Source organism: Eptatretus burgeri, chromosome 10, assembly GCF_056783735.1.
Source record: "Eptatretus burgeri isolate ZD-2024b chromosome 10, Ebu_testis_v1, whole genome shotgun sequence".
Classification (NCBI taxonomy): Eukaryota; Metazoa; Chordata; class Myxini; order Myxiniformes; family Myxinidae; genus Eptatretus; species Eptatretus burgeri.
In genome coordinates, this window is record NC_140970.1 from 44,692,262 (window position 1) to 44,716,237 (window position 23,976).

The 23,976-nt window shown below is 43.0% G+C and overlaps 2 protein-coding genes across 5 annotated transcripts in view; one reads left to right on the forward strand and one right to left on the reverse strand.

The window, feature by feature from the left end:
* The window catches only part of LOC147018445 (uncharacterized), a 64,419-nt gene extending 52,993 nt beyond the window's left edge, over nt 1-11,426 (reverse strand). For 2 of the 3 annotated variants that reach the window (XR_015062396.1, XR_015062395.1), the window contains exon 1: nt 11,306-11,426. The gene's annotated coding sequence lies outside the window, so the exon portion shown is untranslated. The remainder of the gene's footprint in view (nt 1-11,305) is intronic. The other variant, XM_085898091.1, reaches the window with a different exon arrangement.
* Nucleotides 10,765-23,976, forward strand: part of LOC147018446 (leucine-rich repeats and immunoglobulin-like domains protein 1) — a 104,296-nt gene continuing 91,084 nt past the window's right edge. For both annotated transcript variants that reach the window (XM_085898088.1, XM_085898089.1), the window contains exons 1-3: nt 10,765-11,153; nt 21,847-21,918; nt 22,288-22,362. In XM_085898088.1, the coding sequence (XP_085754214.1) occupies nt 10,981-11,153; nt 21,847-21,918; nt 22,288-22,362 (320 nt within the window). In that variant the 5' untranslated portion in view covers nt 10,765-10,980. The remainder of the gene's footprint in view (nt 11,154-21,846; nt 21,919-22,287; nt 22,363-23,976) is intronic.

The window sequence follows — 23,976 nt, forward strand, 5'->3', positions numbered from 1 at the left end:
ATGAAAGCCTTGTTGGTGGAGAGGAGCTCAGGTGTGCGCAGGAAGGACTTTGCATGATGGAGGATGCTCAGTCAGCATCTGGCTTTGGAGGCAAACTTTGAAATGTGGCTTGCCCAGGAGAGATTCTGTCTGAGAATGAGACCCAACATTTTGTGATTGAACATCTTCGAGGAGGTTATTGAGAAAGGAGATGGGAGGGTTTGCGGTACAGTCCTTTCACAGAGAGAGGGAGAGTGAGTGGGATTTCTCAGGATTGAAAGACATAGTCCAAGTGTTTGACCAGTTTGTGATTTTGTCAAGGTCTGAGGAGAGGGAAGAGGCTGCTGCCTGTCTATCAGATGAACGAGAGATGTCGCAGCAGAGAGTGGAGTCATCAGCAAAGAGATAAAGAGGATTTTCAGAGAATCAGTGAGATCATTGATGAAGATTAGGAATAGGATGAGGTCTACAACACTGCCTTGGGGTACTCCAGCCTTGACAGGGAGAAGAGACGAGAAGAGAAGAAAGGGTTCCGTTGAGAACCAGACATTGTCTACAAAAGTGGAGGAAGCCAGCAATGCAAGAGTGTTAATCTTGAAAGTAAAAGAGTGGTAAAAGTAATGGTAAAAGTGGTAAGAAAAGAGTGGCTAGAGTGGTAAAAGTAATCCAATTGCTCAAGAAGTATACGTTTGTTTACAAGGCAGTTAAATTCGATCTCATCCAATTACTTGCTGCAATACTGCTATTATTGTTGAATGTATACAGTCATTGCCAGTCCTCCACTCCACCAATTACATCAATTAATTCACCACTCTCACTACTTGTGGAGAGTAGCTCCTCGGGTTGGGATGATTCTTGTTCATCTGCCATTGCTCCTAAATGTTCATCAGTTGAGTCTCTTTCTCTACCTGTTCTGTGTAAAGTCTCAGGTGGTGACAGTTTAACTTCATCCTCCCCATGTGCAGTCATGCCCTGATAATTGCCTTGCATGTGTACATGTTGCATCATGGTAGCTGGTTCCCTTCCATATTTGGAGTCATCTCTCCTGATTTTGCTGTCACTACTCTTCCTCTATGTATAATGAGGTCTTTTTAACCACTCTCCCTTCTCTGCTTCAGTTCTTGCATCAATTTATTCCACTCATCATGTTGCTTTCACATCGTATGAGGAAAATATAGATCTCATGCCATTTCTCAGTTTTTCCTTTTCACCTTGGCTGCTCCTAATATCTTCTTTGTTTTTTTGCTATCTTTAAGGACAGTTCAATCACGACTCTTTACAGGCCTATAAGTACCTAAAGGCTTATGAACATGCAGAAAGTGGACATGCCTATCCAATTCATTATTGATCACCAAGTTGATGATAAATCACCATTTTACTTCATGAGGACTAAAGTCATGACATACCATCACATCAGCCATGGGTTTGTGTTGACAAGATGCAAGGAAATGTTTACTGTGTACACTATACATGCATGGTCGGGTATGTATAGTTGTGCTTACATATTATTTTTATAATTCACTAGACGACCCGTGAACCCGTTGAGTTCCCGTTGTGACAGCGGTTGATAAAAAAAAACATTTCAAAAAAAAAAAGATACCTCCAGCGAACTATACCCCTGAGGTTGTTTGCACTGATCAAATTCTCCCAAAGAGTACTTGACTGAATCTGTAATTGATTTTTTAATCATTTTTTTTTGTTGCCCGATTTGAACGAAACTTGATACTGCACATTGCAGGAGAATGATGAGTTAGGTGGCCCTAAAATTTTTGCACTATCTTGTACCGTTTTGGCTGTATTTCAGGAACATACATACATACATACATATGTACAAGATGAGTTTTAGTAATATATAGTATAGATAGATTTTATAATATAATTTTAAAATCATTTCATGAATAGTCATGTTTATATCTCTTTACCATGGAGACTACCACCCCTATCACAACCGTCTACATAAATTCACTATATTAGAAAAAAAAACATCTAATGTACAAGGTCAGCAATTATAATTCATCTTGATATCATATTTTCCAGACTTGGAGAGGTTTGCAGCAATGCAGCAGCCCTGATCACTTTCTGTACGTATCCGATGAAATTGTAACCCCAAATCCTTTATGAAATGAGTCGTACCACTACTTCTAATCTTCTTCCAACAAAGTGCAGAGACCTCCAAGGAGTATTATCACACCGAGAGTTTGCATGAATGCAAGCAGGACATAAATATTTGTCCTCTTACTGGACTATGCACACCTTAACTGGCATGAATTTGTGCCATCTTTAAACTTCAAAATCATTGAGGTCTCCCGTGACGAAACTGAGTGTCTAGACGGATTACTTTCACATGGCAGACAGGTTAGCGACCTCTCTGTATTCTACCATCTCCTTTTTGGTCTTGAACCTTCTACCCTCTCTTAGCTCTGTCCCTCCCAGGTTTCTGCAAACTGCACAGGATCTTCCAGTAACCCTCTTCTTGCTAAACCCCCAAAATCCAGACTCAGTGCTCACCTCCACTTTGTATATCTTTTCTCTCACCTGTCGAACCAACTTCCCCTGTGTGTTCAGTTCCATTTTTCCTTCCAAGACTTCAACACAACCGTTCGCCATTACCTCAGGTAATCCTCCATCCATACTCATGATCTTTTCAATTCCCAAACACTCCCTTTTTCAAGGTTATTGTGATTTTTCACCCTCTCTGTCACCTCTTTTATTTGGTCATTGTCAGTTAGATTGTTCCTTTTCTGTTTCATCCTATCTTTCCCCTTCCTCTTCGTGCAGTGTTTCATTCAACTTTTGTGCAAGTTTGTTCACCCTCATGTGTCCTCCCCCACCCCCTCCCCTTCATATCAATTTCACTCTCATTTTGACTCTGCTGTAGGTGTTTCTCCTTTTCCATTTTGTTCCCTTCCATTCTGTTCTTGCTATTCTCCAAGCCTCGTTCATGTATATGAAAAAAAGAATTCTCCTCGCTGGTTGCGTCAACCACAGCTTGTGGAAGAGACCACCAGAGACGGATGGTGTCCAGCAAGAATGATCTCCTCAAAATGTCGCTCTATGGGGATGACGAAGCATTGATTGTTGCCTCTTGTTGCTATGTAGAGGATAGGAACTAGGCAATCTGACAGGATGCACACCAAGTTGTTATGAATGCGGTGTGGCATTGTGATTTTTGAGACTGCACAATGATGTTCAAGATTCTCCCAGTGTTTTTGTTTTACAATTGCAGACACATTCCCATCTGACTGCCTGTAATTTTTGGTTGCAAATCTTGCTGCTCATCTTTGAACAGACTCCACCTTGTCTATGTTCTGATATGTACGTGGATCCCAAGTACAGCTTACATACTCCACAATGGGTCTTACTATGGGCCTGGTAGCACAGGTCCTTTATGTGACATGGGCAGGTTCTCAGATTATGTTGGAGAAAGCCCAAGGAGATGAGGCCTTTCTTTGTGATGGAATCTACATGCTTATTCCAGGAGACATCACAAGATAGTTTCACTCAGAGATACCTGGCTGATGTTATCAGCCCCAGAGGTTGATTGTGGACCTAGTAGACAAGCTGGACTGATTTCCATCACCTGGTTACTCTTATAACTTGACATTTCTCTGGGTAAAACTGCATGAGCCATCTCCTTTGTCATTCTTACAGAGCATTAAGGTGTTTTTGGAGTGCCTTAGTGTCACCAATGGAGTTAATAATACTGTACCATATACAAGGCAGTCATCAGCAAAAAAGACGAACTTTGCAATAATTGGATAAACAATCAGGGAGATCATGAAGCAGAGAAAGAGCAGTGGTCCAAGGACAGTACCTTGAAGTATGCCAAATATCACAGATACCTTGTTTGAGGTGCAGCCTTCAAGAATGATCACCTGCTGTTTTCTGCCTTGCAAGAATGATGGAATCCACTCAAGAATGTTTCCTCCTCCACCAAAGGAGAGACATCAAGGAGTCCCTGGAGACATTCCTGCAGATGTTCAATGTTGTATCTTTACACGGTCGCTCAGACACCATAGTGGTCAAGCTTGTGTAGTAAGTGATGAAGGGAGACCTTGTCAAATGCCTTAAATAAGTCAAGGATAATCATGTCTGTTTTTAAAGACCAGTATCAAGGTTGTGTGCAAGGTCGTCTGTGGTGATGATGAGTTGGGATTCACATGAGCGACTTTTTCTGAAGCCATGTTGCAGGTTGGAGAGGACATCGGCTCTCTCAAGATGTTGCATGATAGAGCTATGGATGTTTTAATATCCTTGTGTTCTAATATCTTGGAACAGATTGATGTGAGAGAAATGGGCCTGTAATTGCCTGGTTTGTTCTTATCCTCTCTCCTGAACATGGGTGTTATATTAGCATCTTCCCATGCATCAGGCACATTTCCACTATCTAGCAATGTTTGGAAGAGGGTGGTTAGCATAGGGCCGAGGTAGTCAGTTAATATCTTGAGCAGCCGGTATGCAGGTATCAGCTGAACCAAAGCTTTATGTGGGTTCGGCATCATCAAGTGTTTGACGACTCCATTGCATGTAACCTCCACATTAGCCATGGTAGGATGGTCACCAGGGCAAGGCAAGGCAGTGGGTTGCTTATCTTTATTAAAGACTGACAAATTGAGTGTTCAGAAAATCAGTCTTTGCCTTACTACTGGTGTAGACTACACAAAAAATTACCATTGTTTCACAAAGCTTAATCACAACCAGTGGGTTCATAGGAAACCTTACCACGCACAGTCTTGAGAAAAAGGACATGGGAAGGGTCTTTTCAACTCTTGCTTTGCGTTTCCGAGCACGATCTATATTTACTATGAGCCGCAATTTTGTCTGAATCTCGATATTCCCGAACGCCGAGAGCCCGACAGCCAAATTGGATTGGTCGAGATAAAGTAAAATGGCGCAATATTTTCTCCAAGTACTGCTAAACTGTAGGTTTTTGAAGTGACATGAAGGCGATTTGTGTTATCCAGTGTTCAAGTATATAATTCAATTGAAATCAAATAAAAGTTTTAATGGTTGTAGAAAAAAAAACACAAAAACAGTTTTTTCACAGAAGTTTATCACCGTTGATTATCTTCGAGATCAGTTACATCACCTTATTTAACACGTTACATTAGTTTTTCGTGCTTGTTCTTTGTGTGTGTCCTTTATGATGTCCCTAAAAACAGTAAGTTTCCTGTTTGGAATGATTTTCAATTTTGCTTGAATACCAGGCAGGCAGATAGAGTAAAACAAGAATGACCGCACTATGGTCACAACCTGCAAGAGAATCCTGTAACGGGCCGATTGGGAAATGTGCGTTTGAAGCACAGCTCCATTGGGAAAAACCCATTTAATGCGCTCTTGAAAGATTAAGTCGACACCTCTCATCCATGTCAACCTCTGCCACTGTTATATCAGAAGGAGCTGATTCGTCACGCGGCCACATCACGTGACCGCATGACGAATCAGCTCATTTAACCCCAACATGCGAATTATGCGAACATGCGAACATGCAACACACTCAAAAATTATGTAACACTTTTTTTATGGATATGCATCCCGTGCATGCTGATGGGCTTGATTAAACCTTACTAATAGTTTTTATTCGACATATGATTAGATTTTTCGGGGTTCCTCATCATGTACAACACTCGACCCAAACAAAGCCAACTGAAATCTGACGCAACAAACCCAGGCAGTGTATAATCAGCAGATGCCTACAGGCCTGATGTCTTCGGCGCACCAAAAAACCAAGATGGTGGCCATAAAAAAACCAAGATGGTGGTCATATTATTTTGTTTGGGTGCTTTGGTGGGTGGAATCAAGCAACAAATGTGGGTGCGATCCAGCAGCTGTTTGACCAATCTGTGCACATTTCAAAAATCGACCCCCGACAGCAACAATAACCACAGCAACAACCACAACCACAACCACCACCATGCAGAGCTATTGTGGACCTGCCACACGTCGCAGGTAAAAATTATTTAACTCCTCTGTGCACATGCGCACTCGGAACGAGATTCCGCACAATTTGCCAAATTCAGAGTGAAAGTACTGCACTGCTATCCTGCAGGTTCATGTTCCAATTTGTGTTCTACAGTGTTCAAAATATTAAATTCAATAGAAATGAAGTACAGTTGTTGTTTTATCATAGACCGACGTCTGCAGACAGACGGAGCGAACCAATTGCTTAACCCTGCTTTGTGCGTCACGCACGTGGTAATAGTTATAAAACATAGCTGATCTGCATCACTGTGCGTCAAACAAGCTTCTTCAGTGTTTGTGAACAATTCCTTCTGGCTACCGAAAGTTATCGGCTGCACCACGTGACCAAAACAATGACGTCACCGTGGCATCTCCATTTGCACACCTTAGCTCTTTTCATCATGTGGTGGAAATGGTGAGGAAGTGGTGAGAGTGCATGCAATGGTGAGGGTAAGGTTTAAGGCAAGTGTTTAAGTCAGTTGGGTCTTTGGGAAAATGGTGTAGAAAAAGGGTATAAATAGAGAGCAAAGGAAAAAGGAAGAGGAGTACAGAAAATGTGGTCCACAGCAGGAATAGGGGAGGCAGAGGGTTCTAACTGTTGTCGGAAGTGTGAGGAAATAGCCCACTTGGGGATAGTCCTTACTAGGTTGAAGGAACAGATAGATAATTTGCAGCAAGTAGCAGAATGTGAGAAATTTGGACGTAATAGTTGGTTATGAATGTGGAGTGAGGTTGCTTAAGATATTGGCAGTGGTGAGGGTGCAACAGGGAGCAGGGAGTGGTGAAGGTGCAGCAATAGAGATTGGTGGGAATGAGGTCTGCGAGAGACAATTAAATATGTAGATTCTTCATTCGCAGGAAGGATCGTAGACATAGAATTCTGTGCAGTTTTGAAGGAGCAGTGAATAAATGAAGGACATTGAAGGAAGGGTAAATGACATCGTATCGGGCCATGACAGGAAGATGGTGGTTGTGGTACACCAAGTAGCAAATGATGCAGGGAAAGTTTACTCAGAGGTTTTGAAAAATAGATACAGGATATTGGGTAAGCGGCTGAAAGTAAAGGGTTGTGAGGTCATGTTTTCTGGGATTCTCCAGAGATTAGGAAATGATACAGAAATTATGAGCAGAGCAATAGATGTCAACCAATGACTGGAAGATTGGTGTCGGGAGGAATATTTTACATTTGAGAAGCAGTGGGAATCATTTCGGGGACAAAGGGAGTGTTTTCAGAATGATGGCCATGTATTAAACAGAAAGGGGGCAGCAAGGTTTGCAGTGAGAATTGAGGAAGGAATGAGGGCTTTTTTTTAGGTCAGTGGAGGGCGGGGAAACTCTTTAGGAAGGAGCGGATGATGTGATTGTGCTGAGTAAGGCCAGGCAAGAAAATAGAATTTGAGGAAGGGAAAAGTTAAACATATTCCGCACCAATGCCAGGAGTTTAAATAATAAGATGGAAGAGCTGAAAGCCAAAGTGGATGGCGAGGAGTACGATATAGTTGCAGTAAGACATGGTTTAAGGGGGAGAGTAACTGGAGGACAGGATTAGAAGGCTACAAGGTGTATCGGTATGATAGGAAAGAGAAAATAGGAGGAGTAACAATCTGGGTAAAGGACAGCATTGCATCAGGAGAAAGGGGTGACATGAAGGAGGGAATTAATGTTGAGGATAAAGTTCAGGATGGTAGAGTAAGGCTATTAGCTTTCAGGAAAGCAAATCGTGAGGGTATGAGGAGAGTGTTGGGTGGTGTAGATTGGGAGAAGCTAACAACTGGACAATCAGCATCAGAGAAATGGGAAACCTTCAAGGACCAAATGTGTCAAGTGCAGAGTAAGTACATTCCAATGAGGTGTAAAACTAGAAGCAGAAAGAGACCAGGGTGGTTGAGTAGTGAGATAAGGAACACTGTTAAGGAGAAGCAGAAAGCATTTATTAAGCATAAAATAACAGGACTGGAGTTAGATTTATATCACTATCGGAGTAAACAGAGGCAAGTTAAGAAAATAACTTGGCAAGCTGTTGGGGTATACACCTTGTGGTTTCCTTCCCTCCAGTTCCCATCGTCTGCTGCCTTTTTGGCTGCTGGTTAGTTGCATCATTGGTGAGGGGCACGGCATGCGTTAACACATTAATTAAAACTCATGTTGGTGTTGGATACATTAATTAAAGACCGGATGAAGAACCATTTAAACAAATACAAACTAATTCAACATAGTCAGTATGAGTTTACCAAAGGTAGTTCCTGTCTTGCAATTTTTTTATAGTTCTATGAAGGAGTGTCTGATTGGGTGGATGAGGGAAAGGCAGTGGACAAAGAATATCTATACTTTAAAAAGGCATTTGATAAGGTACCACATCGGAGGTTGTTAGCTATAGTGAGGGCTTGTGGAGTGGCTGGTCAGGTAGATAATTGGATTGAAAACTGGCTTGGTGATGGGAAGCAAAGAGTGGCTGTGAGCGGGAGGATGTCTTGCTGGGAGGATGTAAGTCGTGAATATTTCCTCAGGGATCAGTACTCAGACCATTGCAATTCATTATTTACATTAATTATTTGGATAATGAGGTGAAGAGTAAGTTTTCCAAATTGGCAGATGACACAAAGCTTGGAGGTAAGGTGGATAGCAGAGAGAGTGGTGATCAGATTCAGGAAAGTATTGATACTTGCATCGATTGGGCAAAAGATTGGCAGATGGAATTTCACCTGAGCAAGTGTAAGGTGTTCAGGATGGGAACGAACAATGAAAATAAGGATTGCAGGATGCAAGGGGTAATTTTGGAGTGTGTCACACAGGAGAAGGATCTGGAAGTGATAATAGATAAGGGAGGTAAGCAGGCAGCACTGTGCCAGGCAGTTATAGAGAAAGCAAATAGGGTTTTCGGCTGTATAAGGAGGGGGATCAATTATAAATCAAAAGAGGTGGTGTTAACATTGTACAGGAATTTAGTGAGGGCCACATCTAGAATATTGTGTGAATGTTTGGTCACCACAGTTCAGGAAGGACAAAGATGTCAAAGAGAGGGTTCATCGCAGGGCTACTAGATTGATTCCGGGCTGAGCTAAACTCAGCTATGAGGAGCAGGTGAAGAAGATAGAGCTTTATACACTAGAAAGGAGGTTACTACACGGAGATGCGATGGAGATGTTTAAGATAACGAAAGGTAGAGATAAAATAAGTGCAGATTAATTATTCAACAAAGTAGACTGATAGGACCAGGGGGCCATAGCTTGAGAGTAAAGAAGAGGAAAGTTAAGACTGTAGTAAAGGCAGGGGACTTTTACTCAGAGAGTAGTTAATGCACGGAATGGTCTCCCTGGAAAGGTAGTGGCAGCAGAAAAAGTAGATAAGTTTAAATTAGAATTAGATAGGTACCTGAAAGTTATAGGGATGTTGGAAAGGCTTTTAGGTAGCTTGAGCATTGATGGTTGATTGTGTGCATGTGTGTGGAGTGCTGTTGGGGGGTCTCGGTAAGGGGGGTTGAATGGTTGATGTTTTTGAGATCCTCGTGGAGGATCTCTACGTCTTACTCACGTTGTTGTTCTTCATCTTCTTCTTGTGGACTTTTTAGATCCTCGTGGAGGATCTCTAAGTCTTACTCACGTTGTTGTTCTTGTGGACTTTTTTGTTTCACAGCCGACAGTTTTCATCGAAACTTCCTGAAACTTGGCATATATATATATATATATATATATATATATATATATATATATATATATATATATATATATATATATATATATATGTAAAAATACCCTGCGCAGACAGTAACCATCTCCCGTTTTGAAAATTCCTCCGAGAAAAAAAAGTTATGACGTCAAAATATCTCCGCTAATGGAAATCGCCTAAAAAATTATCTCCGAAACTAGGCAAGCTTTTTGAATTCTGTTTACGGGAATCGAACAGGGCATTAGCAGAGATGAATTACCGCACATATGATACAGCACTATGACGTCATATCAATTTGTATGACGTCATTCCTATTTTTTGACATTTTTTGTTTCACAACCCAGAGTTTTCATCGGATCTTCGTGGAACTTGCCATGTATATGTAGAAAGCCCACGCGCAGACAGTAACCATCTCCGATTTTGGAATTTCTTCCGAGAAAAAAAAAGTTGACGTCATAATATCGCCGCTAATGGAAATCGCCTCTACCATTATCTCCGAAACTAGGCAAGCTGTTTGAATTTTGTTTGTGGGAATCAAGCCGGGCATTAGCACAGATAATTTATCGCAAACCTGATACTTCACAATGACGTCATATTCGTTTTTATGACGTCATCATTAAGAGGACGAGGATCTTAGCTCATTTGAGCTTGTATTTTTTTTTTTAACCAAGAACCATCTTCAGCCATGTCCCCTCTCTTGGAAAGATCGAAAAAAAAATTTTTTTTTTTACATTTACTTTGTTTTTGTCTGGTGTTGATAAATTGGTCCGTTGTTGATAAAGCACAGGCATGATGGTCCAAATGGCTCCTCCTCGCCTCCCCCCCCCCCCCCCATCTCGTCTTTTCCTGTTCGTTCATTTCCTTGCGTGAGGTAATGAGGTATCTCTCCTGTTGCGTCTTCATGAACACCGAACCCTCTCGAACCACATATGCAGGAAGTAAATAAGGTTTGTAGTTGTAAAATTGTTTTGAGGGAATAATTTATCACGTCATCGAATTTAAGAAAAATCCCATCAAAACCGGATCGAACGGACGAGCCAAGCAGTGAACGTCGTCGTGTTTACCATGAAGATGTGTTTTTTTTTGGGGGGGGGGAACGCAAGTTCGTGTGTGTGGAGATTCAACTCCAGGCTGGTATCACGTGATCAGCTTGAGCCAATGAGAGGATTGGGGGGGGGGCGTGGAAGGCGTTGTGGAAGGGGTTGCTTACCGCGGCCTGATCGTTATAGGCTTTCTTTACGTCGTCGTAAACGTTTCTATATTCAATGATAAGAGTCAGGAAAAACAACCTGACTTGATTGTGCGGTGAAGGCCGGACGGGTGAAGTGGGACCGCGGCCACGTCCCTCGTTGTGATCGCCTCGGCGGGGTCGGCATGGCGGTACTGAGCTGGTTCTTCGGTGTTCTGCTGCCCTTTTCCTTCGCATGGCCGACGATGTGCTGGTCGTGTCCGAGTTTGTGTTTATGCCCGTCACATTCGACGATACGCTGCACCTCGCAATCCCTGACGCGACTCCCTGGAGACATTGCTGCACATGTCAAATTGCTGTAAGTGTACTGGGCCGGTCAGCTGGTCGTGTGTGTGTGTGTGTGTGTGTGTGTGTGTGTGTGTGTGTGTGTGTGTGTGTGTGTGTGTGTGTGTGTGTGTGTGTGTGTGTGTGTGTGTGTGTGTGTGTGTGTGTGTGTGTGTGTCATCTTACCCCCGACTCCCTGGTCGGTTAATAACCTCCATACCCGAACTCGAACAACTGCTCGTGACTTTCAAGTCTGAACCCTGATAACTGCTCGTGCACTCACTCCACCGACCCCTGTCCCCACCCCCCTCAGAGACTGCTCTTGTCCAACCACCCCGACACCAAGCATCGCTCGTGCCCCCTCACCACCACCACCACCACCACCACCACCACCACCCCCCCCGTACTTATTTCACTGTCAAGCTGAAGGATTACTCGTGTCACTAACCCCCCTCCCCTACCATGATGATGATTGCTCGTATCACTAACCCCCCTCCCCCTCCGCTACCATGATATTGATTGCTCGTGTCCAATCTGTCCCTTCCCCCAATAATGAGGATTGCAAGCATTCCGCTCCCCCTGATGACGATTGCTGGTGTCTCCTCACGATCCACCCTGATGTGGATTGCCCTTGTCACTCTTCCTGGACCCTGAAAACTGCTCATGTCCAACCCCTCCGCCGCCCCTCAGCCTCCCCCCCCATCCCTGCAACACTGAGGGTTCCTCTGGTCCCCCTACACTGAGGGTTCCTCTGGTCCCCCCTACACCGAGGGTTCCTCTGGTCCCCCCTACACTGAGGGTTCCTCTGGTCCCCCCTACACTGAGGGTTCCTCTGGTCCCCCCTACACTGAGTGTTCCTCTGGTCCCCCCTACACTGAGGGTTCCTCTGGTCCCCCCTACACTGAGGGTTCCTCTGGCCCCCCCTACACTGAGGGTTCCTCTGGTCCCCCCTACACTGAGGGTTCCTCTGGTCCCCCTACACTGAGGATTCCTCTGGTCCCCCTACACTGAGGATTCCTCTGGTCCCCCCTACACTGAGGGTTCCTCTGGTCCCCCCCTACACTGAGGGTTCCTCTGGCCGTGCCCCGGACCCCGGGGGTTCCTCTGACCGTGCCCCCGGACCCGGGGGTTCCTCGCCCCCCCAGCCGTGGGGGTTCGTCGTCCTTCCCCCCCTCCCTCCCGACCGTGAGGGTTCGTCGTCCTTCCCCCCCCTCCCTCCCGACCGTGAGGGTTCCTCGTCCCCCCTCCCCTTTTTTTGCAGACCATGTTGGTTATTACCCAATATCTGCCATCTATTTGGTGTTTAAATGCCAGGCTGTGTTGGACAAAAACAAGTAAACCCTGTCCTTTCATCTCTTATTTGCAACGTGTGGTGCCGTTAACTTCCTTCACAAGTCTTCTTTTTATTTTCATATATCATTCACAGATCTTTCCCTCGTGACTTCTTCAGCACAGGTCTTGCCAAACACACAGTGCGTTATTGATACACACCATGTTTTGGGACTTTGATGATATCAACCTATTCTGGGAATTGAGGATCTAAGGGCCTTTAAATGTTTGGAGTTTTGTGTAGTTTGTAAAGCGTTGTTCTTGTTGTTCTTGTTGTTCTTCTTGTTCTTGTTGTTCTTCTTGTTCTTCTTGTTGTGTTTTTTTTATTTTTTATTTTTATTATTATCATTATTACTTACGAAATCTAAAGATTTCGTAAGTATATTGATGACTTCCGTTTCTGTTTGTTTGTTTGTTTGTAGGCACGATAACTCGAGAAGGAAAGAAGTTACCAATGTCAAATTACACCACGTGATTCAGGAGGGTGGTGGCTTGCGCTGATTAGATTTTGGTCAAAATCGGTCAAAGGTCAAGGTCACAGTGAGGTCAAACATCCAAAACATTCGATTTTTGATGGTTTGGTACAGAATCATCGTAGAAACTTCTGGTTTGCGTCGCTACCTTCTCTGGAGAGACAGCTTTTATTAGACAAGGTCAGAGGTCAAGTTGACGATTTCGTAAGTACCAGTCTATGACTGCTTGTTTGTGGTTTTGTTATCTTGCCAAAACGAAGTTTTTGCAAGATATGTTAGTCAGCTTGTATGTTTTTTTTTGTTTGTTTGTTTGTTTTTTTGTTTGTTTGTTTGTTTGTCTGTAATCACATATAAAAAAAATTCTGCAGAGCACAGTTATCATTGGAAATTTTTGTAACTTCGCATATCAGAGGCCTATAGAGGTCCCTTTCAGTGCCCAAAATTTTGAAGGTCAAGGTCAAAGGTCAAGGTCACTTTGTCGCAAATCAAGGGAGTCGACGAAACCCTTATTTTTTGAGTAATTTTGATGGGATCATCTTCAAACTTCATGGGAATATAGTTCATGGTCTTGCGCTCAGCTGATTAATTTTTGATGGTGATTGGCCTTGACCTTCATGGTTAGCGCCTGAGGTCAAATATATTTGACCCCAAGGTCAAATTTTCAAGTTTTAGGAACCATATCGTGTAGTACCTCAAATTGAACACCTCGATGAGTGCTTTCTAGATATGTCAAGCTTGAGACATTATGACGTCATTTGGTGACGTTATGAGGCAAACGCATATTTTTCATGGTTACTCTGTAGAACGATTCTCATCGGAATCTCTCGTAGGCAGATATTCCTCAAGGAGTCACTCCTGGTGGATAGCAGCTCTGTTCACCTCAGTGTGACCTTAAAGAAGTCACACGTGGTCACCTTTTGGCAAGATACGGGTCACCCTGCAGGTGACATTGTTTTTATTTGTTTGTTTGTAGGCACGATAACTCGAGAACGGAAGGAGCTACCAATGTCAAGTTACACCACGTGATTCAGTAGGGTGATGGCGAGTGCTGATTAGATTTTGGTCAAGGTCACAGTGAGGTCAAATATTCAATTTTTGATTGTTTGGTACAGATAACTCGAACGGAAGAAGCTACCAATGTCAAATTACACCACGTGATTCAGGAGGGTGATGGCTAGTGCTGATTAGATTTTGGTCAAAATCGGTCGAAGGTCAAGGTCAGAGTGAGGTGAAACATCCAAAAAATGATAACTCAAGAACGGAAGAAGCTACCATTGTCAAATTACACCACGTGATTCAGGAGGTTGGTGGCGAGCGCTGATTAGATTTTGGTCAAAATCGGTCAAAGGTCAAGGTCACAGTGAGGTCAAACATCCAAAACATTCGATTTTTGATGGTTTGGTACAGAATCATCGTAGAAACTTCTGGTTTGCGTCGCTACCTTCTCTCGAGACAGCTTTTATGAGACAAGGTCAGAGGTCAAGTTGACGATTTCGTAAGTACCAATCTATGACTGCTTGTTATTATTATTATTATTATTTCCTCTGCCACCGAAGGTGAAGGAGGTTATGTTTTCACCCCTTGTTTGTTTGTGTACAGGATATCCCAAAAAGGGATCCAGATGAAATTTTGTGGACAGGCGTGACAAGGACGAACTGATAAGATTTTAGTGAACATCCGGATCCGCATCCGACTACTCGAAATTTTGAAGTGATTCTTCACAAATGGAGAAATAGGGCCAAAAACGATATATAACATGATATCTCAAAAAGTTGTGGATAGATTCAGACGAAACTTGGTGGACAGATTGGGTGTGTCGCAAGGATGAATTGATTCGACTTTGGTAAAGATCCGAATCCGGATCTGGATACGAGAATTATTTAATTTGTAAGTGATTCTTCATCATTGAGAGATGATGCTAAAAACGATATGCAGCACGATATTTCAAAAATGTATTGGCCCCAATATGTTCTGGTGGATCAGGCATGACATGGTAGAGGTATGCGCTCTACCGAGTGCCATTCCAGTTCTTATTTTCATTATTATTTTTATTATTATTATTACGACTATTATTATTATTGTTGTGCCAACATAGACCACTTTTCAACCCAGTATTTCTTAAAGTATGTACAATTCAAATGCAAGTGTGTCGTCTATAAAATCTGCAATCTTTCAGATTTCAGATGAGGATATGCAATCTTTCATTGCTCTTTATTATTATTACTTGCTGGAGTACCAGGCATTGCCTGGGGGAAAAATAGGAATAAGAAAGGGGTAAATTGTGGTGCTTAATATATATATATATATATATATATATATATATATATATATATATATATATATATATATATATATATATATATATATATATATATATATATATATCACATTTAATTTGGACATATTTCACATTTCTTTGTCCTTGTCAGTGTTCGTCATCAGTGCTCATGGGGCTGTCACGGAGATTGTCGTAGTTATCAGCAAGCAAGTTCTTTTGTTTCCGGTGGATAAAGCCCAGTCGCTCTGTCTCGATCTTGCAGTAGACATCGACCAGAAACTGCTGAAAGAGTCGTCGCATCTGCAGTATGTGGTTGCCCTCTCTCACCATGATGTGGTAGCTGTAGTACTGCAGCTGTGTGAGTTTTCGTCCATCCTGTCCAGTAGCAGTCCTGGCCACCCAGATGGATGATGTTGCCATCTGTTCCATATGGGAACACTATGGGATGCTGGAGTGCATCATAAGATGCATGCAGCTCAGTGATGCCCCATCGCGAAGTCTGAGGACAATGTCTCTGGGTTCTGTTGGCTCATTGTCCATTAGGATGGCGACTTCTGGTGCAGACTGGGCGTTGTAGCGGCGTGTGTGCTCTCCTTGCGGTCGCTTGTTCTCTCCGATGATCTGGCACTCTTCAGAGTTGCCTCCTTCTGCAAGTACATCTCTTGCAGTCTTGAGCTCACGGACCAGATGGTTATTCTCGTGAAACGACTTTGTGAGCATCTCAAGGATGTGTGGTTTGAGGTCGCTGTGGTTCCTGGCAGCCAACTCCTTGACGTGTGAGTCCAGAAAGTAGACCTCTTGGAACTTTGGCTGGCCCTCTTCAGGCGGGAGCATGCTGCCAATGCGGTGGAACACTTGACCTTGGATCCGGAAGTTCAGTTTCCAGCCCTGGACTTCAGCTTCCTTGTGCTCAAAGTTCGTCATCGCAAAGCTGCCATTATACGTCCGCATGTTGTCAAGTAAGTGCTTGCTGAGGGGACCTTCGCCTAAGAGAAGTTCCTTCAGCAAGAGAGGAAGGGCAGGAGAGGGCTCAAGGACGACCTTGCCATTGCTGTAGCACACACCCTTGGTCTCTCCCTTGAACTTGTAAGCAGAGCAGTGGGTGCAGACTTGGTCCATTCGGCCGATGTCTGCATGAGTTGTTGGGTCAGCCGGGTCATACATGAATGCCACCCTGTTGGCATTGTTGTGCTCTTGTGCTCGTGCTTCAGCAGTGCGGTAACGCATTGACTCAAGTCTTGCATCACACTCTTCCTCAGTCTCATTTGCTCGCCGATGTTGTTGCTGCAGTGCCTGTTCATTTAGCCTGGCTGATCGCTCCTCTTCAGTGGCTGCTGCTGTTGCTGCTGTGCCTGTTCATTTAGCCTGACATCTTGCGCCTCTTCAGTCTCCTGTTGTCTCTTAGTGTGTTTTCGCTTAGCTGCAACTGCCTTGGGACCAATGGAGCTCTTCCTTCTTCGGGGCATCTAAAATCAGAAAGTCAAATTTTTCATCAGAAACTTTGTAAACGTTCACTGGTCTGTCTTTGTCTTATTTTGATCAGGTTGTGAATAAGAAAAAGTCACGACGTGGAAAATCAATCAATTGCGGCAGAAAAATTGAAACGGCCAAAAAAAATCGACGATTTTTTTTTCCGGCTTTTTAAAACCTCCAAGGTGTGCTGTAGTACCTCTGAGACGTGCTGATTCCAAATATGCCGAAAGTTAGTTTTGCTCTGTGATGCGTAGTTCTCGAGTTATAAGAAGACAAACAAACATGCACTACTACTTTGTATATTTGGTTTATTATTATTGTTGTTGTTATTCCTCTAACCTGTCCTTGTGTAAGTGATGTCACTAGTATAGGCAAGTTGAAAGTAAAGAAACATGAATAATTGCCTCTTTATGGTTGACCATGCAGAGATAACTGCCATTGAAACCTACAAAACATCCCTCGAGTTGCCTTGAAGTTGATTAAACCAAAGGTCAGGTGTCACCATTTCCACATCAGGCCTGTTTTTGAAACATCCCGAGGTAGAGTCTTCGGCGTTCATGGCTGCGAATGTGTTTGAGTGTGTCCTGGTGAAATGCCAAGTGGTCTGCTTGGTTATCAAATTCGGATCATGATTGAGATGGTGGTTGTGGAGGTTGGGGCACTGGTCCGCGATGGGGTACGAACAGTCTCCAGATTGAATATTACATGCCTTTCCTTCTCAATGATCACAAACAGAGTTCTTTGGAAAGTCCAGGTTTGTGTGTGCGTACATACGTACGTACCATGATCTTAAACTCGTGATTTGTCTCTGCTTGATTGTTCACGAAAGAGAAATTTAATTCAAAACCCCGAGTTGCAGTTTGCTATCCTTTACATTGTTATGAAACCGCTTCGCTTTATTTGTGCAGGAGTTTCAGTTGATATTCACCTTGTTTGTTCTGGGCAGGTGTTTGTATTTCTGAAAAATCTTCTTTTTTTTATTTTTATTTTTTCTCCCCGCTTGGTTTGAATACATCACAAGTTTCTGAATAATGTGAAGTAATTGTAATCAGCGTTTATTTGGATTGTGTGTCCTTTCATGCATGTATCACGAGGACATCCTTTGACGGATCTCAAATACTCGAGTCGCCCCTAACGGCGCTGAAGTCCATGCGGGTGTGCTGCAGAAAGCAGGTGGCCTTGTTGGGAGCACGTGCACGGCTCGTGTGCCATATTGCTTTGGAATCAAAATTCCACGTTCTCGTGCTGTTTAAAAAAAAAAAAAGAATTCTCCACTTTCACACTGACATGTTTGCTTCTTTTCGCTCTTTCAGACCATCGCCACCGCCTGAATTTTTGGGTTTCTCAGAGAGATGCTGAGTGCTTTTTGCTCTTGATCCGCATCGTGCATAAAAGTCTCTTTGAGTGTATTTAACTTAACACGATTCCCCTTTAATCGACTTGCCTGCTGTCTTCAAAATGCGTTTAATTTGTGGTGTAAGTATACCAAGCACTTGCTGTCATGATCACGCTTTGTCACAACTGCACTCTGTGAGGTTGTTTGTAAAGATTGGGGGTGGGGGCTACAGGGAAGATGGGGGATTTGCTGGCAAGTCTGGACTGTATTTGTTTCTGTTTCAAATGACCAACCCTCCCTTGTGCTTCCACATGATGTTTTTCTTTATATAATTTTTTTTTTTTTAATAGGGACAATAAGCTCATGTAAGAGCTGTCACACAAATTGCACACACAAGTGCCGACAAAGATACCAGACAACACAAGACTTGCTTTTTATCTTTTTAAACATCAGACGGGCAGTGACATTGGGGGAAGTGATGTAACTTCCTGAGCCACTCTGGGTGCCAGTCACGTCATATTGTGACATCACTCTTCTCGTCCCATTCAGGGGTAGAATTGAGGAGAAACCACCACCCCCCTCCCGTGGGATTCAACCCATTGGCATTTTATCCTCCAAATGTCAAGCGATGTCAAGCAAATGTCAAACACTGACCTCCCAGACTCAGAATGGACGTTCTCGCTACAATGCCACCTCGTCTGATTTACAGTGCCCTTATTTTAGCATCCTAGCATTGTTTGGTAGGATCGAGCTTGTATTTCATGACCTTTTATATCATTTTGACATGAGTGGTTATTCGTTGAGAGACTACCACTCGCCGAGAATGGGGCTTAATGGGCAAAGAGGTTTTCCTTTGATAAAGTGCCCTTCACAATGTGTTGCAGTATTTTGTTCACTTGTATTTGTCATGCCCTCAAGCTTGAGGAAAGTGTTGAATTGCCCTTTTGTTGGAATCCGGAGCAGGCAGGTATCTAGGGGCCGCATTCCACGTTCCGTGGCCAAACTATTGGTCGGGCAAAGTTGAATTCCTCCTCTTGTCTTGACTCGATGGGTCGCTGCTGATAAATTCCCCTGAGGCTCGCAGTAAAATATAAAGAATCGAACGATCACTGAGCAATCTCCACCGAAAAACATTGCTGTCGTCAAGTTGTTCAAGGGTAAAGTAAAGTTAAAGGATGGACAAACAAGCGTTATTTTGGAAGCACTCCCTTACATGGTGTGCTTGCAGTTTGTCTCAACCACCCGCCCCTCCCCCCCTTCCCATACAACTCTGATTCATTAGTCCAACTGGCTGTATATAAGCCATGGTGATGTGTAACATACTTTCACCATTCACCTGCTGCCCTTTGTGTCTAACCGAGACAAAATGACAGCGAATCACCAAGTATGCCCATTTTTGGCAAATGCATTCCCTGTGAGGTGTTTGCTAGCATCGGCAGTGCATTCCTCGTCCTGTTATGGAGCCTCCGAACGAATTAGTATTCAAAGTTCCTGGACACAGTACGACAAAGGTTTTATTTTTCTCTGCCACGTTCCGCTTGAGCCCACTTTTAGCCAGCCAATGAATTTGCAGCCTTTTTCTTTGGACTCTTTGGCGTTGCGAGGTTGCTATGTCAGCAACCCTTGCATCGAGGTCTATGGGAACTGTGGCGACATCTAACAATGAAGTACGCTTTGTCAGCCGTGACAAAGAGGTCCTATATGGCGTATTTGTTCCTCTCAAGAAAGCCTCGCACCTCACGTGGTAGTTGGTGCCCCTGTGGTGTCGAGTTTCACAGTGTTGGCACCTGTTACGTACCACATGTTCAAGGGTCATTTGACTTTTGAGCTACATTTGCAGCACCAACCTTGGTGCCCTTTTTAAAAAAACGTTTGATTTCTTCAGAGAGTTGCCTTTTTTGGCTGAAAAAGCCATTGCTGGACCGGGTGCTCCGTATACCCGATGGACGACAGGAGGTTTTCATCCAAAACGCCTTGGCTTTTTGTGGTGCGTCAGCATCACGGGCTGGGTAGAAGCACCCGCTCAATCAGCCTGGCAAACAGCTGTGTGATGTGTGCCTCTGGTTACACTTCTTGTGCCATAATGGTTCCTGCTGTCCGTGCTAAAGCCAAGGCTTTGTAGTTGGGCGTGAATAAAGCGGCAAATTCTCTCATTCTGATGTGGATTTCACGCTACGGTGAACGGATAAACCAACAATATATCGCAGACCTGGTAATTTTTAACAGGACCACATTTTGTTTTTGTACCCAACATAAAAGTGGTTTGTATTTTATTTTTTCATTGCTGTTACTGGCAGAATAATCTAGAACTAGATTGTGTTACACCATGAGTTTCATCTGATGCGCACTTGTTGCACCAAGAAGTCTCCACGGGCAATGCAATGGACCGTGTATGCATTTAGTCACAAAGAATGGAGAGAGGGTCTTGAGCAGTGTCTCCCTTTTGAACTTGATATCTTCAACAGCAAGGGCAAAATATTTGATGCAGTTCTTATGGAAAGAGTCCCTGGGCGATTTATGGCACCATGACAGCAATGCACGCAAAACGAACCGTTCACCGAATTGGTCAATAAGGATGAAATGGGAAGTGGACATCGTAAGGGTGCTTGGAAAAACTCGTCCTGGATGCAAAAATAGTTTCTAACTTTCTACTTCAAGTAACTAAACTTTGAATGTAGATTCTATTACAAAAATAGGACCGTGCGTCCTGCAAAAAAGCTCACCTGAATCTGGAGCAACAGTCACTCAAACCCCCTGCAGGCCCCCTGAGACCCTGAATTATTATTATTATTATTATTATTATTATTATTATTATTATAATTTTTTAATGTCATGAACAAACTTCTTTGTTGCATCACGGGTGATGAATGTTGTGGTCAAGTTTCATTGTAATCATGTGTGTGGTTTCGGAGAAGAGCAAATACCTATTTTGGAGTATTCAAACCCCCTAACAAACTGCCTCATTTTTTACAGATTTTAATAATCTGTAAAAGAAAAAAAAGGTAGGTTGTGGTCAACTTTCATCGAAACTGTGTGTGTAGTTTTTAAGAAGAGAGTGAATACCTATTTTGAGGGGGGGGTCAAAAAACCCCCGTAGACCCTCTTAACGAGCACAGATTCTGATGCGGTCAACACTCCTTCGATAAGCATCACATGTGAAGCTTGTGGCCAAGTTTCATTAAAATTGTGTGTTTGGTTCAAGCGATAATGACTGAAGTGTTTACTGACTGATTCACTCACTCACTCACTCACCTATGGACGCTGCTGGATCGCATAAGCTCACTTGACTAAAGTCCAAGTGATTTAAAAATGATACTTTATTGTTAAAAGTGGTCTTCAACTTTGGATATGTTTTGGATACTTCACAGCATCGTTTATAAAAAAAAAAAACCTCTTGCCCCTAAGATGCTCAAGTCTGTGTATGGTCACCAATCTTCATGATACATACCGTGCAACCATTCATCTGTAAATTTCAACACCCTTGATGTTTTTGTTGACCAGAAAGTTTCAGAGTTATCTGCTGTTTCACCCTCGTTGTTAACTGATTTGCCACCATTGTGATTTTTGGTATGAAGAGCTGGAAACGTACATTTGGAGATATTGGATACATATAATAGAGGCAAGTTTCCTGAAAAGTGCACTTGCATTTATTGCTCTGCTTTTGTCAAAACAAAAGTCCCAGGTGAAATGTGAAGCACACTCGTAGAATGCAAGTAGACAAAACAGTGAAAAGGACTCTTATAAACATGGTGTTCGTAAGTACATTACACTGCTGATTGGTGTCTATTCTTTGATTGGCTTTAATCTTTCTTTTCCCAACTGCCCTCTTGTGTTTCAGTGACCTGAGCAGAAACTTGTTGCAGACCGTGGACCCTGTTTCCGTTCAACATTTGACAAACTTGCTTGAAGTGTGAGTATGTACATGGAACCGATAGCATGTTTTGAGTCCTCCTTCCAATGATACTGATTCTAGCATCAGTGTGATTCTTTCAAATTGCATGCAGTAAAAATGAAATCTGTGCATTTCAAGCAGGAAAAGGCGTTGTGGTTTTCATTAATTTAATTCACGTTAGTATTTTGCATTATGAGAATAGGAAATATTCTCGCCCTCACTTCTCACCCAACAATGCACCCCTTTGCTTGCTTTGCATTGCTCTACGTCCCATTCACTACCTTCTTCAGAAACTATGGAACGTATGCAGTGGACTAACTTTTGCTGACTGTGCTATGGTGGTGGTGGAGGTGGTGGTGTTGTTTTCATAATGTTTATTTCCCACAGACGATTGGCACACAACAAGTTATCAGAGATTCCAAACTTTGGAGAGGCTACATCAAACATCACAGTTTTGTCACTGTAAGTGATACATCTCATCATAATCATGTTGCTTATCTATTGTCAATGGATAAGGCTACTTTAAAGGGCAATGAAAAAGCAGAATCTTAAGATTTAATACCGTACGTAGTAGAATTTGTTCCGCTATATTCCAAAATCATTATTCCAACCTGTTTATGATGTGGTGGAAAAGGGACAAAGTGAGTAGCAGCATAAAAAAACTAAAAGGGCACTCGGTAGAGCGCATACCTCAGCCACGTAATACCTGATCCATGAGAACATATCGGGCCCAAAACATTTTTGAAATATCATGCTGTACAGTACTATATCGTTTTGGCCCGATCTCTCAATGGTGAAGAATGACTTTTAAAAATTTAATAATTATCGTATCCAGCTCCAGATCTTCACCAAAATCTAATTAATTCGTCCTTTCCACACACTCAACCTGCCCACCAAGTTTCATCCGAATCCGTCCACAACCTTTTGAGATATCGTGTTTTATATCGATTTAGCCCTATCTCTCAATGGTGAAGAATCACTAAACATTGTAGTAGACGGATCCGGATCTTCACCAAAATTTCAGCAGTTTGTCCTTGTCACACACTGAACCTGTCCACAAAATTTCATCTGGATCAGTCCACAACTTTTTGAGATATTCTGCACACAGACAAATAGATAGAATAGGGTGAAAACATAACCACCTTCACCTTCACTGGCAGAGGTAAAAACACACTTATCCAACCACAGCTGACTGTGTGCGTGTGCGTATGTTTGTGTGCACGCGTGTGCAACAAACAACACTCAATCATGTCTCTCACTCGTAATTTTAAGGCGTAACCAATTAGCTCTTACCTCATCAATTACCCCAGGTGGCTAGGATTATAAATATGTTAACTCCTCCCATGTTCTTCTAAACAAACAAAGCTTCATAAAGCAACCATTAGAAGTGACAGGTAAGCCCTTTGCGGTTTCAAACTTTACCCGAGTTTCTCTACGGCTGCAAAACATTCACAAGTAGTACATACATGAGAATTCCAATGCCACCCGCCCATTCAGCAGTTTTGCATCTGTGGAGGAACTAGGGTAGAATTTGAAACTGTAAAGGGCTTACCTTGTGGAGCTTTTTGTGGTTGCTTTATGCAGCTTTCTTCGGCTGGAAGAGTGTAGGAGGAGTCAAGTGTGTGTGTGTGTGTGTGTGTGTGTGTGTGTGTGTGTGTGTGTGTGTGTGTGTGTGTGTGTGTGTGTGTGTGTGTGTGTGTGTGTGTGTGTGTGTGTGTGTGTGTGTGTGTGTGTGTGTGTGTGTGTGTGTGTACACATCCACATACATGCTGTTAAATACCTCCCTGCTTGGTAAAGCACGGTTCACGTCCCATAACAGCTGAAACTGAAACTACGTGATCTGTGAGCAGTAATGTCCATCTGCCACAGGAGAACATTACCTCTGCTTTGCTGCCTCACCAACCAGGAGGTGAGTTTGTGGTCAGGCAGAATAATAAACCAAAATATGGCCTTTCTGACCCGATAAATGCATCATGGCATTTAAACACCATGAGCACATGATTACAGCCTTGCGTCAGCGCCAGTAAAGTAACATGTTCAGCGAATGCTCAAGTCTATTTTGAAGACCGAGGATTT